Genomic DNA, 17,254 nt, shown 5'->3' on the forward strand with positions numbered 1-17,254 from the left:
ACAAAAAACCTCACCTCACTGCAAGTTTAAGACTTATACCCAGCCCCATAACACCGGATTGAGTGGAATTATATGTATACCTGGTAAAAATTTTAAAATTGCTTTATAATATCCAATCAGACAACTATTCACTATAATCCAAATGATGTGGATTTTAACAACTAAAGGTACCCCTTCAACAATGGAGTTTAAGAGGACATATCATCACAATATGTAAAACAATCCAAACAAGAAAACTAAAGGATTGATGAACAAAACATTTAATGATAATATGACAGATAGCTAGTAAGGACATCCATGTGTATACATTTTGTAATATTGAATTTGACTTTTATATCCAGAAAATAAATGAAATTCTACTAATAATTCTGTTATGAATTTATGTGTCTATATTTATAGGTAAAATTTGGCAGTGAGACAGTGAAGACAGATGTCTTTAAGAAATCTTTAAATCCACATTGGAATTCTGAATGGTTTATATTTGAGGTAAATAGTTTTTATATGCCCGTCAAAATTTTGACAGGATGTTTTATGATAAACAAATGTCCAGCATCCTTCTGTTCCGCGTAAACATGTCGTCCTGTAACTTGAGAACAACTTAATCAAATTTCATGAAACTTGATATAGTTGTTTCTTATGATGGTCAAATGATTTGTATACTTTTTGGTGAAAATAAGATAAAAACTTTTTGAGTTATGGCACTTTGTAACTAAAACAGGGGTGTTTTTTTTTCATATGTTGCACCATATCTCAAAAATAATTTTTGATTATTTTTTAAAACTTTACACACTTCTTAGATATATTAATTTAAAGATCTGTTTACTTTTTTGGTTTTTATTCAAAATTTTATTTAAGTGATATTTAGTTTTTTGTAAAAAAAAAAAAGAAAAAGAGGGGGGTTTACATGTCCCGCTGTATCTCAAAAACAATATATAGTTATTGCTTAAAACTTTCTCAGAAACTATTTATGATTATTGCATAAAACTTCCACACAAGACAACGGGCGTATCATGCGCTCATGGCACAGCTGTTTATTATTGATTATTTAGCATCATTCAATTGTTAAAGATGATGTTTATTTTGGCATACTCTTTTGCTGCATCATTCATAGTCTATTGAAACAATTTTTGTACTCAAGCTTAAAGGACTGTGATGTATATTGGGATATATCATGTAGATTGCCATGTTCCTCATACTGTGTTGTGTGAATGTGATGAAAAATATATAAAGTTGTATATTAATGAATACTGTATTTTAATCTTGATTTTGCCTCTTTTTGCAGGTAGAAGACAACGTTCTACAGGATGAGCCCCTAGAAATCAGGTAAGGACATTCTTAAAATCTTTAATATGATTTACAGCATTTATTTTTCTAACATAAGATTTTGATGCAGGTTTTGCTTGAACTTTTAAAATAAATATCTTCTTATGTGTAAACATATTTTGATGTAGTATGTAACACAATTTACATGAGCAAACCAACAGCCTGCAATAAAACAACAAACAAACTACAATGCCTGCTATATTTCTGGATATTGGTATAGTAATGGCAATTATTATGTATTGCAGAGTTCTAGATTATGACACCTATAGTGCCCATGATGCAATTGGTAAAGTTTATGTTGACCTGAATCCATTGCTCAGCAAAGAAACTCCAAATATGATCAGTGGATGGTTCCCTATCTATGACACTATGCATGGTGAGTGCAAAATAAAAATTGTCTTTAATAATAAAGAGGAACAAATCACAATATCAATTTTAATAATTTTTTGTCAAGGAAAATGTCTGTCAGTAGATAAACACACTGTTGTATTAATGTGATTTTAGAACATTGGTTCCTAAAGCCATAACATGGACATATCAGACTGATATTATAGTTGTATCAACTTACTGGCAGCCTGTCTAAAATTGAAGTGAAAGTAACTACGATACTCTACAGGATTAGTTTTAACAGTTTCTGAATGTATTGTGGTCCAATTTAAAACTAATAGGAAATAACTTTGAATGAAAAAAAACATAATAACTTTGAATGAAAAAAAACATGGGAAATGTGTTAAATGAGACAACAACCCAACTACACACAAAAAGCAAGAGATATATAGATCAACATATGGTCCTCAATGTACAATTTTCTGTACAGCTCTAAATCACTCCTGCAGTGTTATTGTTAAAAAACACCTAAAACATAAACATTAAATAAACCCTCAAAGTTTTGAATTTGCATTATTTATTCTTTCTTACAAAAAGTTTCAAAGATCTGATAGCAAGCATAGTCAGTGGCGGATTTACCGGGGGGGCACAGGGGGCACGTGCCCCCCCAATTCAGGTCAACTACTTTTTTTTCCAACATAATTTTATTGCTACTGAAACTTATCTAGTGCGGAAATTGTCACAGCTTGATGAGACTTCTTAAACTGTCCGTTAATTAATACCAGCGTCCCCCTGCGTGATTTATGACAACTTATCGGTGGGTGTGTAAATATTGACACCTGTGTGTAATGTCTCTATGCAAAAGCTTTTATGTAAAATACATTTACATGTTGATTGGAATAGTACAAATTTGTATTGGTTTATAATACAATACCGATAAAGATCGATTACCAGGTGAAACTTCTGATCTGTGTATTTGAAGAATAGGTACAAACATTTCCTGTAAATGTACGTTTTTTCCAAAACTTTCTTTTTGTGAATTTATTCAACTACAAATTAAACTATTTATTTTTTAATAACTTAGAAGATATGTTTGTTAAACATAATGGCATATTTCATTCCCTTCTTATCTTCAAGGAAAATTAACAATTTGTTTTACTCCCCCTCCCCTTAATGCTTTCCCCCATCCAGGAAAAATAAATTGACATTTCCTATTAATAATCATCAATAAAATGCTATTTGATTTTAGTTAAAATTTAGTTTGTAACATAATCTAGGACTTATACTTTTCTCTAAAAGCCGAAGCATGCAGTTATATTTATTTTTATTGTTCTTGTTTCGGTTACCATGTACTAGTACATGTATAGGCTATGCAAAAGGTCACCATTTATGAAGATATGAAGGGTGTTTTGCAGAGTTGAGAATAATGTGCAAAAAGTAAGTATGGAAGCCAGGCCTAAAAATATAGATAAAATAATATAGAGGTGATGAAATATAAAGAAAGTATTGTCCAGTGGCAAATATTTGATGCATGTTTAGGTTGAATATAAAAAAGATCAATTGGCAGTAAAGTGAAAAAGTGAAAAAGTAAGAAAAAAAACTTTAAACATATCGAAATACAGAAACGATGATCTGACAACCCTCCCCTCCCCCCAAAAAAAACCAACAAAAAAACACACAAAAAAATCTAGCACCCACTCACGCTCGCAAACGTATATATATATATATATAAAAAATTGGTTCATGGTGCCCCCCCAGACATCGAGGTCCTGGATCCGCCCCTGATAGTACATGTAGTATAAGAATATACATTATTTGTATCTTTTTGTATTTTCTAGATGACTTTGATTTTCTTTATTCCTTTATTAGGTATAAGAGGAGAGTTAAATATCATTGTGAGAGTAGAATTGTTTACGGATGTTAATAAGTTCAGACAGTCATCATGTGGGGTACAGTTCTTTAGTAGTAAGTAAACAGATGAATCAGTCTTCTTTATTGTTTTATATTTGTATAAAATACTTAAGAAAAAATTCATGGAGGCTTGAATATATAGGGATTTTACCACGGGTTGGCCCTTTATGACAAATATTTTACCCTAAGCGATAGGGAGGGGTAAAATATCGGCATAAAGGGACAACCCCTGGTAAAATCAAAATATATTCTAGCCCCATGAATTATTTTGATTCTAATGGGACAAATACGTAATTGTTTAGGATCAAAGCGCTCTAGGTGCCATTCCCATAAATAAACGCACTATTAAATTGATGTAAAAGAATAGTGAAAACTGAATAAGTGACATGCTTAAAACTTTTTACACTAACATATTTAGATAGGTTTGGATGAATCTAAATGGTCGTTTTACTGATATGTCTTATATGTATACAAAAAATGGCAAATAACACATTTTAGCATCAGTTGTTTACGTTTCCTTGTTGTGATGATTTTCGGTTTCACAAGTATGTCTTTTCCCGTAAAATGGTTATATTCTGTTGTCAACTCTCTATGACGTCGGGTAGCTCATTCATAAAAAAGCATATGACGTAGGACTATGATCAGAACAGCCCAAACAATATATTCATATTTTACCACGGGTGTGTACTCAAATCATTTGAAGGATGTCATGTTAGAATTAAGGTTAAAAGCTATAGTATAAGTATAACCTTTGTTCTTTCACAATTAAAGTCATAGTCCCAGGGTTTAGAAATCATGTGGAAAAGTAATCAACTGTATTAAAAAAATATTGATAAGGGAAAAAAGGGTATAAAAATTACAATATTCATGATCATATTTTATTTTAGCTTATGTGGCACCCAGTGTGTATAAACTTAAAATATTGTTGATGTTTCATTTTAGCTGCTGAGGTACCCAGTGGGTATAGGCTACAAATAATTCATGGATTTGTTGAAGAGCTTGTGGTTAATGATGACCCAGAGTACAAATGGATAGATAAAATTAGAACTCCTAGAGCCTCTAATGAAGCTAGACAGAGGCTCTTTTCTAGGCTGTCAGGTAGGCATACTAAATCAATAGATAAAATAAGAACTCCTAGAGCCTCTAATGAAGCTAGACAGAGGCTCTTTTCTAGGCTGTCAGGTAGGCATACTAAATCAATAGATAAAATAAGAACTCCTAGAGCCTCTAATGAAGCTAGGCAGAGGCTCTTTTCTAAGCTGTCAGGTAGGCATACTAAATCAATAGATAAAATAAGAACTCCTAGAGCCTCTAATGAAGCTAGGCAGAGGCTCTTTTCTAGGCTGTCAGGTAGGCATACTAAATCAATAGATAAAATAAGAACTCCTAGAGCCTCTAATGAAGCTAGGCAGAGGCTCTTTTCTAGGCTGTCAGGTAGGCATACTAAATCAATAGATAAAATAAGAACTCCTAGAGCCTCTAATAAAGCTAGGCAGAGGCTCTTTTCTATGTTTTCAGGTAGGTATAGTAAGTCATTAGATAAAAGGATAATTGCAGTGATTACAATGAAACTAAACTACTTATTAACATCAATTTGAGAAATGAGAGAAACAAAAGAATGACTTCATAATTAGTCTGAGGTGCGATAGTGATAAGTTGTAACAATCAACATGTGAGCACTTTTAGAAGGTCAGATAAAACTTCCTGTTTGCCTATACTTTGAATTTTTCAATATGTTGAATAAACTTTAAAACTTTCTTCACACATTTGTCCAATATTACTATTATAGACAGAAAGTCTTCTTATCTGGTCAGAAGCTCAACAGAGATAAGTTGTACCATGTGTGTACTTTTCAGATTGGTCCCAATAATGTATTAAAATGTGACCAAGGGTCCAGAAACGGTCATATTTGCCAGTCATGTCCTAAACTGAAACTATAATGTCCTAAACTTTTAATTGGGATTTAGGTCAAATTTTATTTTTCTACATTAATAATTTTGGTCATTTCGTTGAGATCGACTTTCAAAATCGCCATTTTGAACATATTTTTGTTTAGTTATCGATTTCCTGTAATTAAACTGCCACTCCAATAAAGTGTTATAATCCTGAGGGCCCTGCTAATAACTATATTAATGCCTCGGGGAGCTATTGGCTAATGATTGCTAATCTCTTTACCTGTGTTTTTAATTCATTGTAATTCACACCTGGCAATTAATCACAAGCTCCAAACTATTATTATAAAGAAATAAAAATTCCATACCAACTGGCTTCAATATTTAATTACTCAACAAGTCAGACAATTGTCAATTATGATTTAATGATTAAACTTGGTTTAATTTTGTAGAAAAAAATATTTTTTTACTTCTAACACACATGTTTTGTTTACTACGTATGTAATACGCATGCTTGAAATTCTCTTCCACAGATTTAGACAATAAATCGTAAATTTTAAATAATTTCATACTAAATAAAGCCAGTGCAACTACTTTAATTAATATTCTTACACTATTAAAGATAAAATATTAAAAAGTCGATGATTTCCTGTGATTTGGATAAACAAAACTAATCCCGGAAATGAGTCCGGAATTGTTCGTTTTAGTATTGTCGCAGTACATCCGGTTTGAATTTTGACTTCAGAATCGAAAGAAACGTAAGCGATAAGGCCATAATAAATAATAGGTTTGTTTGCCCAAACGCTACCTACCCAGAAAAAAGCTGCCTACTCAAATTCTTTTATTGTCCTGATTTGAAGAAGTTTTTTTTAATCAAATAGGCATGAAGACTAATAGACATCTGATACTTCAATTTCTTTTTTGGAAAAAAGAAAAAGAAAATGCCTACCTACCTACCCACTGTCTCAACCTTTGGTTAGGGTTTGGGCAAACCAAAATATTTTTAAGTGTGGCCTAACTGGGAATATTATCGTTTTGAGTCATTAAAATCAATTATTTTTAGACTGCTGCCTTCCCTTAATTGCCCTTGATTGATTTTTGGAAAATGGTAGGACAAATCATGAAGTAAATGCGATGCAACTGTGAAACAAGTTTGTTGATGCTACGAACATGACGATCGAGTATGAGCATACTCATAATGAGTCTCATGCAGTAATGTGATTTTGGCAATCATCTTTTGAAAAGGGGTATCAACTTTTAAGTTGTATGAAAATGACCGAAATTAGGTGAAAAAATTTCCGGATCCTTGAATGTGACAAACCCATTTTATTTTTTCAGGTGAATTGCAAAGGAAGATAGGAGTGAAAGTTTTAGATCTTGGTGGAAATGCCATTATAGGGTAACCTTTATGTATGGGCAGAAATCTTATTTTACTGTAACTTTCATCTCACAAGTAATAAATGGATGATTTTCAAGCGATAACTTGTTTCAAGTAAGCATGGTTGGAATGTCTTATATTTCTAAAGCATATCCTTCATAATATAAAGTATATTCATATAAATGGAAGTGTGTGGTATACATTATAGAGGCAGCAATCCAACAAAACAATAAAGTAAAAGCATTCAAAGTTTAACATTCAGTTTTCAGCCTTAGACAAGTGTTTATACCACATCTCAAGTTCTAGACTATCCTGAATTTTAAGATGTTATGGATAAAGGAAGAGATTTGAGTAGATGCTTGTGTTCATTTTTTTGATTGATGAACATGTTGACATAATGTGGAAATTTCTTAATAGAAGGTCACTTCTGGTGTCTCAATGATATCATGAACACATTGAAATTATTACATTTAAAATTACCAATTTGCAAGAAGTTTTTGGACAAAACAGGTATGAGCCAAGGGAATACACAAAAAGATATTTAACGCACATTGACATATTTGATTAAAAACATTCTCTTAGCAAAACTTTCCTTATAAAGTATATCAGGTCATTTTGGAGACCTGTTTTGTTAGTGGTTTTAGCTATAGATGGGACAGTTTAAAGTTTCTTATTTACTTTTAGTTACTACCAATGTTTTGATCTAGAAGGTGAATCAGGAATTGTAGCACGAGGTATAGGGACAGTAGTTAACATAGCTAAGATACTCCAGCAACCTCCCTCACCTCAGGGGGTGTCACCACTACTGAAAGAGTAAGTATAAGGAGGGATTATCTCCCTTGCATGGTTATGTCAGTAGATAACTTGATTGCCTACTAAATTAGTATGGATAGAAATAGACTGGATGGAGAGTTGTCTCATTGGCACTCACACCACATCTTCCTATATCTGATTATACCATCCAGTTATGTTAAATTATTGTCTTTGCAAAACTACTGAGCGTTGACTTATAAGATGATCTAATTTATAGGTGAAAATGAGTTTGTAGACCCACATTTCCATTTGTAGCTCACCTTTCTTTTCTATATGGTCAAATGATTTTTTATTTACAATGTGATTATATATGAAACAATAGGCTAATTTTCTATTGGTGAAACCCTTTTGACCTCAGTTTTTGACTTTCTTGTTTATTAAGTTAATTGGAACAGTCAGAATTCTGCAATTTTTAATTCCTGTATATCATTGACATCAATTTTGAAATTGGTAGAAAATCTATTACTTTCCAAAAACATCCTCACCTTTGTTTTAACTTTAGATGATTTGAATGGTTTTTGTTTTTTGGAAATATCTTGAATTGAATTGTTGTTTATAGATTGCATCTTGATTTATTTTATAGTAAACGGTAATGTAAAGATTATTTTAATTGAATTAGTCTAACTGGTAGTTAAACTTGGAGAGTGTTTGTTGCTGAGATTTAAAATATATTAACATTTTCATATGACATCTTTTTTGATAGACTTATTAGTATCTTTGACAGATTAACTTTTGCCAAAGCTGTTTGAATAATTCTTTTTAAACAATGATGGCTTCACAGCACTATGTTCAGTTATGATGTCCAATTTTTTTGCTGTCCTAGGATTTTACAAATTTTCACATTACCAAAACAGGCACCCATACCTGATAAAAGAGGGAGGAAAGATACCAGAGGGACAGTCACTCATAAATCGAAAATAAAGTGACAACACCTTGGCTAAAAATGAAAAAGACAAACAGAAAAAACAATAGTACACCTGACACAACATAGAAAACTAAAGAATAAGCCACACGAACCCCACCAAAAACTAGGGATGATTTCAGATGCTCCGGTTGGGTAAGCAGATTCTGCCGCACATGTGGCACCCGGTGTGTGTTGCTTATATAATAACAAATCCAGTAAATAGTCTAATTCGGTAGGTCACATTCATGAAAGGGAAAGGGATTGTTGTTACCACATAAGGAACACATCAGATATCATTTGTAAAATGGTTATTCAATAAATGATTACTTTATGTAGAAAGAATATCTTCTTTAATGATGACCTAATATCATATTTTTTATGCATATTTGCAAACACATCTTGGTTACAAGTGGCATAAAATCTCCATAACCTTTTTCCAATTCAAATAAAAGCAGTTATTAGAATTTCTCATTTTGTGTATTTCACTGTCAGATTCCAATGTGATGTTAACATCAAAATTTAAACTGTGATTGAGCGCAGCAAATAGCTATTGCAATTTAAAAAAAAAATTATACTACACTACAATAACATACAATCTATTTGAATTCTGTCTTGCATAAAGTTTTTTTTATTTATTTGGCTTCCAAGTTCAAGTAAAAGAAGCCAAAATATATCAAATGCAAAGACTTTTTACATTTCCTTGATTTAACAAGAAAAACATATTTTTTGTGTTCATTTTACCATTTCATGATATTAAGATTCCTTGAAGTGAGAGACATGCTGTGCCCACTGAGAATTAATGGCCTGTGGTATGTAGTCGCTAACTCTATCACATACCGTACTGGTCAACCAAGTGGATAGTTTCTTTTCTGGTGATGTCTCTGTTGAGGGTCAAAACATTATTTTTATACTGTGAAAGTACTTTTATTCGTTGGATACCATCTTTCATGGTTTTTTTTATGCATTATGTTTTCTTGTCTGCGGGTCCCTTTGTTCCTCCATCTGTTCCTTCGTTTGTCCGTCTGTTTGTCTGTCTGTTTGTCCTGCCTCAGGTTAAAGTTTTTGGTAAAGGTAGTTTTTGATGAAGTTGAAGTCTTATCCACTTGAAACTTAGTACACATGTATTCTATGATATGATCTTTCTAATTTTAATGCCAAATTAGAGTTTTTACACCAAAGTCACGGTCCACTGAACATAGAAAAGGATAGTGCGAATGGGGCATCCATGTACTTTGGACACATTCTTGTTTATGGATGACTTTATCCACAAATTTAACTGTCCCAACAAAAGATAGCAACTGGCATCTAAATCAATACATGGAAAGGTCCCTATTATTGTAGGTTTGACTTCATGGATTCGAGTATATGATGTAGAGAATACATGAAATATCACTAAATGCACTATGAACTAAATATACAACTTCAGCCAAATTTTACCCATATAGATTTTTAAAATTTGAACCACATGAATACTTTCATTTCTCAAGAAAAAATAGTTTTGATTGATAAAAGTTTAAGAATCTCCTCTATAGGTAGTTACACTTTTATGAATTGTCTCCCTTGGATACTATGTATGTTGAAAATAAACCCTGCTTTGTCAATAAACAATGAGTCTAACCACTTTTACTTAAATATTGGAATGGACAATTGTATAAAATGTTTCTCTATCCTGTCAAAAAGAAATTATGTTGCATATATTACCTGATTTTCTTTGCTGATATGGTTGATTTTAAGTTTGTCTACTAACTATATTCTATCATTTTTCTAAGTCTACCTATGTTTATAATTTTGCATGAAATAATTATGCTTTATTGCATGCATGCATGCCATATAAGTTTTTGCACAGAAAATAATTAAGTTGATTAGACATCCTGTCCCCCTTTTTAATAAAATTAACTTATGAAAATAAATTATTTTAGAGGTATAATGGTTAAGTTTTTTATTCATCCTGTGACATATTGTGGGGCACATAGAATTCTTGACAGATATCAAAAGTTTATATCATTAATTTCTCTGATATTTGCTGATCCCTTACTTTTACAGGGGTTATAAAATTGAGAATGAAAATGGGGAATGTGTCAAAGGGCAACAACCAACCATAGAACAAACAACAGCAGAAGGTCACCAATAGGTCTTCAATGCAGTGAGAAATTCCCACACCCAGAGGCGTCCATCAGCTGGCCCCTAAACAAATATATATATACTAGTGATAATGAAGGCAAGGCCTCTTTGAAATGTAATTTTTATTGAACATTGCATTGTAAGCATACATCTAAATTTTTGGTAAAATTTATAAGAAGTTTATTTCAAAGGCTGTTATCAGCAAGGTCTTGGATGGGTGCAAATAAAGTTTTTGATGGGACTTTTGTTTTATCTATGTCTTGGACAGATTCATGCATGTGTGATTACTGCTTTCAATTCTAATATTGATTATTTCTAATAATCAAAGTTGGTTTTTTTTATTTGCTCATGCACAAAAATCTTTTGAATTAGAATAGAAATGTACAATATTTAATTGTATAAATAAGAAAAATATTTATTTGATATTAATTTCAATTTGAAAATCAATAGTTGATACTGTTTGAAAATATTAGATGAGTAAATGCTTTGGAGGAGAAATGGATTAATTACATTTTATTATTTGAACTTAAGATATTTTGAAAATATCTTTGAAGACCTGTTAAATATTAGAAAAATTACAAAGCAAGTAACTTAATTAAGATATTTAATCGGCAAAATTAAAATTGATTGTAGTCAAAAGAATGAATCATGTACAGTGATTTTTTATTTTAAATGATGAAAGATGTAATTGTAATGGCCATTTGTTCAAATTTTGGATAAGCCAAACATAAGTTATATATAAACAGATCTATAAATAAGAAATGAATGATTTTTAGGGGCTAGGAATTATATTCAGTCACATTAGTTTGAAGGAAATATTTTGCACAGAGGTCTCAAACAAGCAAACTCCTGTCATGATGCAGTAAAGGCAAAGGTTAAGAAAGAGTCAGACAGAGTTAGTATTTGGGTTGTAAGCCGTTTACTGTTCTAGACTTATACCTCTTTCATTCGGAAAATTCCAAAGCTCATGTCCTCATACACATTTTTCTTTAATTTTTGAATTTGTTTCTTTATAAAATGTAAAGAGAACCTTAATTGTTTCAGGAATTCATTAGTGGACAAATACTATGGTAGTTAGTGTCTCTGCTCTACAGTATTGGGATAGATAGTTTGCTTGATTGGGGCTGTGATACTAAATAACAAGATAACATCACATGATTATACTCTCACTGTTTTTGTTTTAGTTTTATTTTGTATAATTTTAATATTTTCATTTTTTGTACTAACAAGACTAATTTTGTTTTTTCTGTTTCTTTCTTTTCTTTATTTACAGTTTGAGGCTGTATTCCATTCCTCATAGACACACCCAACAGAGTGTAACTCCGCCCACAAGATACACCCAACATAGTGTGACTCCGCCCTCTAGACATCCACGTAAAATACCCACTGCCTCTCCCCCTCCCTCTGCTCCACCTTCTCTGCCTGGCCAATCAGCATTTAGCTTTGCTTTCAGTTCCCCTGTGCCTGAGGATACCTTGGCCCCGTCGTCACCTCCTGTCCAGCCTGTCAGAAGTACAACGTCTCCTGTCAAGATGGTCCCGCCCTCACAGACCAACAGAAGATCATCAGACTCAGATATAAGTACCAACACTCCTCCTAAAGGTAAAGTTACAGCAAAAACATTATTTTACATATACAGTCATCATTGGGTGACATTTCTGACTTCTGTATATTAAAAATTGATATATGTAAAATGTATGCCTGGATAAAAATTAAATTATAAATATTTGTTTGGAAAAAAGAATTCCAATCTGTTGACAAAACCAATAACAACAAATAATGTTTCAATATTTTAAAATGTTCAGTGATATTTTGAAATTTTAAATTCTGCTTTATTAGAAGAGTGTAAATATTTAGCTACAGAGGTAACTTCTTTGTCTATTACAAGCTTTGATAAACATGAACATACCTATGGTAGAGTGTTTTATGTTTACATTTATATTCTTGTAGAATGATTGATAATAATTTGTTTTATTATATGACTATAAATTTTCTGTTTTCCCATTGGCTAAAAGCATAGGAAATCCTCTTTGATAAAACATTATATTCACCGCGGCAAAAATCACGAGAGGTTAATATAAGATTTGGAACAGTGTCCGTGTACCTAAATATAGAAACGGGGAATTCTTGTTAGCTTTTTAAGGGATGTATAAATAAAATGGTTTTTAATTGGACGACCGAATGCATATCAACCAATCAGCGCTCTCGACATAAAATCGTTTCGATCTCACATACGACAGTTACATGTTTCCGGCAACAAAATATGGCTGGAGCAGAAGAAGTAGCTACTGAAAAACGCTTTCCATCGTTAAATAATAAGGAAATTAAGAAGATTTTGATAGAAAAGGATTCTTCAAATACTCGCCGATCAACAGATTCTAGCGGGAGGACATTTCAATCTTATTTACGAGAGAAAAATCTTCCTGAATACCATCTAACCAAGGATATATTTCACAATCTAAAAATATTAAAATGACACTGAGAACTAAAGAGTCATATAATAAAGCAATTGTTGACTTTTGATATCAGTTGATACAATGATTTATCAACCCCAGATATGTAATATTCACCTCGGCCGTTGGCCTTGGTGAATATCACATCTCTGGGGTAGATAAATCATTGTATCAACCTCATCAAAAGTCAATAATTGTATATTATTGTATGAATTTGAAGAGTTCATAATTTCTTCTATTCTCTAATGTGATCTTATTTTATTGGTATGATAAAAAAAAATTTTAGTATAAATATACTGTAGTGCTTCTCTTAATTTCTCATTCATTTGTCTTTTAATCATGTGTCCAGTAATCTTGACCTCATGTTTTAACATTTAAAATTTTAATGACTGAATGTGACTGATTTATTTAGGATCCAGTCTAACAGGAAGTAGTGGTAGTGGCAGTGGTATAGGAAGTGGAGGCAAATCTGTTTCCAAGTTATCAGCACAGCAACCAAGTATAGACTTGATGGTATGAATACAGTATAATTTTAAAAATAAGACTTCCCTTTATGCAAGGAGGTATCACATTTCTGACTTGGTATCAGCTTTTTCAAATGATGGGATCTGTAACCAATATAATTATATGACCCATACCTGTCAACTCACCCGTTTTTTGCGGGTGACACCCGTTATTTTCACCTCTCACCCGGGAGTTTTTCTTTACCCGGCGGGTCCCGGGAATTTCTAACATTACCCGTTTCACCCGGATTTCTGACCGGAATTGTTTCCAGTATTTAGAAGTAATACGACCTTCGTTTTTATCGGTCTTTTTCAATGTAACCAAAAGTCAAAATGTAGGACTTGTTTACCTGAGCTACGTAACGATATTTTCAACAAGCTACAAGATGAGTTCAGTGACTATCAGTTGACTCCATTAGATGAACTTCCACTTTGCACTTCCCCTGAAACTGACATTGGTACATTTTGGGGAGAAATGTCCAAGTTGCATGACATTTTTCTTAACAAGCCAAGATTTTTTGTTTTGTCAAAACTTGCTAAAGCATTACTGGTTTTGCCAAACAGCAATGCAGACAGTGAGAGGGCATTTTCTTTAGTAAAGAAAATAGCTACAGAGTTTAGGGCTGATCTTAATAAGGATACACTGTGTGCTCTTCTTTCTTGTAAAATGAATACACATTTGCATTGCTATGAACTGAAACCAAGTGCAGTTCTTTTAAAGAATGCCAAGTCTGCTACTATGGAATATAACAATAGTCTGAAATAAACTTGTATACATGTTCTAACTGTTTTATATACATATTGACTATATAAATTATATGTAAACATATTTTTGTTCTTCAATTGAGCCCGCAAAATGTCGTACGCGTTATGACCTGAGATTTTTTTTTCACATGCCAAAGTTTGCGATTTAGGCGTGTTCTACATGATTTTGCCCCCTTGTGACAAGTGCACAATCGTTAAAATGAAAATGCTCTATAACACGATTTTGTGAAAATCTACATGGAAAAAAAAATATGAGTCCTGATTTTGAACTGTAACTTGTTCACAATTGAAGAAAATTGTAAACAGCCAATCAAATTCTGTTTTCAGAATCAATTAATAAGCCAATGAAAAATGTTTTCTCTCACAATTATTGCTAAATTTTGAACTTATGTTGTATTCCTCTGTGGTGTTAGTCAGAATTGTAAAATCATCTGCAAGGAGGTTCTTACAAAGCTTAACAATAAAAGCATGGCTGATTGATTAAATTCAATGATGCAGTACTACCATAAAGATGATAAATAGTAGTCACAAACTTATTGATATTTCACTTGCTGCAACATATCACAAAACAGCAGGTATGCGAAAATGCCTCAAAGAATTGAACAAGAAGCAAGTGTCTGACTTCATATTTGTACCTTTTATATTTTAGGAATACCCATTTTTCACTATGACTAGTTTTCCTGTAGGGTTTATATCACATCTTGGTGGTGTTGTGTCTGCTAAGTCTGTCAAATTATTGGACAAGATCCACAATCCAGGTATGTTGTATGACTTAACATGTGTATGTGTTATTTTCTTATTTCAAATTTAGTTCAAAGTTTAATATGATGTTCATTATCACTGAACTAGTACTGTAAAATCAGAAATTATTGGGTGCATTTATTATTGCGATTTTGTCATTTTAGGCTGAAATGCGATTTTAATTTTTATGATGTTGACAAAAATCCTGTTTAATTCATATGAGGTTGTTGTCTGTTTGACACATTCCCCATTTCTATTCTCAATTTTATTAATAGAAATAAAAAGATGTGATATGAGTTCCAGTGAGACAACTCTCCATCAAAGTCACAATTTGTAACAGTAAACCATTATAGGTCAAAGTACAGCCTTCAACACTGAGCCTTGGCTGACACCAAACAGATTTATATTGGTGAGGGGTATAAGAGCATTGCTTGCAGCATCTTTAGTATTTCTCTGGGCATTAGGGCTATACTTTTGTTATTCCAAGCATGACAAATAATCTGTTATTTGCTTCTGTAGCATATGCTCATAGTTATACTTTAATTTTTAAATAAATATTTACAAAATTGCCTGCCATTATGCTTAGGTATTTTAGCAATACAAAAAAGAAAATGTGGTATAATTGCCAATGAGATAACTCCCCACAAGATACCAAATGACACAGAAAATAACAACTATAGGTCACCATACAGCCTTCAACAATGAGCAAAGCCAATACTGCATAGTCAGCTTAAAATAATTCAAATGAAAAAGAATAACAGCCTAATTAATGTACAAAAAATGAACAAAAAAAGTACAATAAAATACACCAACAAACGACAACCACTGAATTACAGTCTCGTGACCTTGGAATGCATCTATGTTTTTTTAAATTGTTTGTTACTTATTCTTATTTGTTAATTACTGGAATTGACAATATAATTATAGAGGAGCCAGAAACAAGAGATGTTTGGTGGTTAGAGATCAGGACAGAAATCAGATCACATATGAGGGCTATGGGATGTCATGCTGTCCTTGGTTACACAGAACAAACCTCTATCTGGTAAGATATATAAATGGTGTCAATAAACACTGTTTGTGTCACATAGTGTGGAATCATTATTATTCAAGGTGTACCAATTTTTATTGATTAAGGGGTAAAAGAAAAACATAGGCCTTCTTCAGTTGATTTCATTTATTGCTGTCTTCATTTTAGTGTTTGCCTGCTCTTTTGTCAAATACAACTGTTAGTCTTTGCTCAAATTTTTGTAAGCATTTTATACCCCTCTAAATAAATCTTCAACTGAAAATATCAGATCATATTCTTAAATATTTTTTACTAAAGTCACTCATATCAAAAATGTACTTCAGAGAATGAAATAAGAAACACTCAAATCTTGGAAACTATCCAATACTATTGCTCTGTTTTCTTATTTCAGTGATGAAATCATAGTTTTGTCAGCGTCAGGAACAGCTGCCAGAGTACAAGTGACCTCTGACCCTATCCCATCAGTCAAATCTTCTACACAGCCACTGGTTCCCAGTATGGATAGGTTACAGTTAGATAAAGATAGGGAGAAGAGACTGTTTGTTGATGTTAACCTAGCCAATCAAGTGTCTCAGAATAGACTATCATATGAACAGTAAGTTTACAGTATACCAGTGTCCTTGTGGATTTAGTTGATTCATTGGGTACCAACTTTGAATAGTTTGATAAACTTTTGATATATAATGCTATGGTTTATCATCAGGTGATATGTCTATTTTTCCATGAAAATTGATAATCCACAAATAATATCTACAGATGGACCAAAGAGAAATATATATTTTTGTGTTTGAGAGTTATCTGTAACAAAAGTTATTAAAAAATTAATCATTGTAGAAATGGCATTTAGAAATGAAAAATCATATAATGTACCGTAATCAGCCATGTATAATCTGTACCCCCTTTTTAACTGGGGAATGGAGGAAAAAAGTTTTTGTCAGTTGTTGAAAAATCTAGTTACTGTTGACTTGGCTAATATGAAATCTAGTGTGATTGTTTGTTGTATTTTCATGGAAAACCCTGCTTTCAATCATCAAGTAGAAGTGGAAGAGTTCTGAATAGAAATAAGGGCCTCTCTTTTAATTTTTATATTAATCAT

The 17,254-nt window shown here is 32.2% G+C and overlaps 1 protein-coding gene across 2 annotated transcripts in view; it reads left to right on the forward strand.

Moving 5' to 3' along the window:
- LOC134683370 (C2 domain-containing protein 5-like) overlaps positions 1–17,254 on the forward strand; it is an 88,196-nt gene that overhangs the window by 4,565 nt on the left and 66,377 nt on the right. Inside the window, exons 3-14 of one of the 2 annotated variants that reach the window (XM_063542637.1) lie at positions 400–486; positions 1,283–1,323; positions 1,569–1,699; positions 3,520–3,615; positions 4,504–4,659; positions 6,792–6,852; positions 7,516–7,644; positions 11,943–12,271; positions 13,535–13,635; positions 15,040–15,148; positions 16,059–16,173; positions 16,550–16,753. In XM_063542637.1, coding sequence (XP_063398707.1) covers positions 400–486; positions 1,283–1,323; positions 1,569–1,699; positions 3,520–3,615; positions 4,504–4,659; positions 6,792–6,852; positions 7,516–7,644; positions 11,943–12,271; positions 13,535–13,635; positions 15,040–15,148; positions 16,059–16,173; positions 16,550–16,753 — 1,559 coding nt within the window. The remainder of the gene's footprint in view (positions 1–399; positions 487–1,282; positions 1,324–1,568; positions 1,700–3,519; positions 3,616–4,503; positions 4,660–6,791; positions 6,853–7,515; positions 7,645–11,942; positions 12,272–13,534; positions 13,636–15,039; positions 15,149–16,058; positions 16,174–16,549; positions 16,754–17,254) is intronic. The other variant, XM_063542638.1, reaches the window with a different exon arrangement.

The sequence above is a fragment of the Mytilus trossulus genome, chromosome 9 (genome assembly GCF_036588685.1).
Source record: "Mytilus trossulus isolate FHL-02 chromosome 9, PNRI_Mtr1.1.1.hap1, whole genome shotgun sequence".
Taxonomy (NCBI): Eukaryota; Metazoa; Mollusca; class Bivalvia; order Mytilida; family Mytilidae; genus Mytilus; species Mytilus trossulus.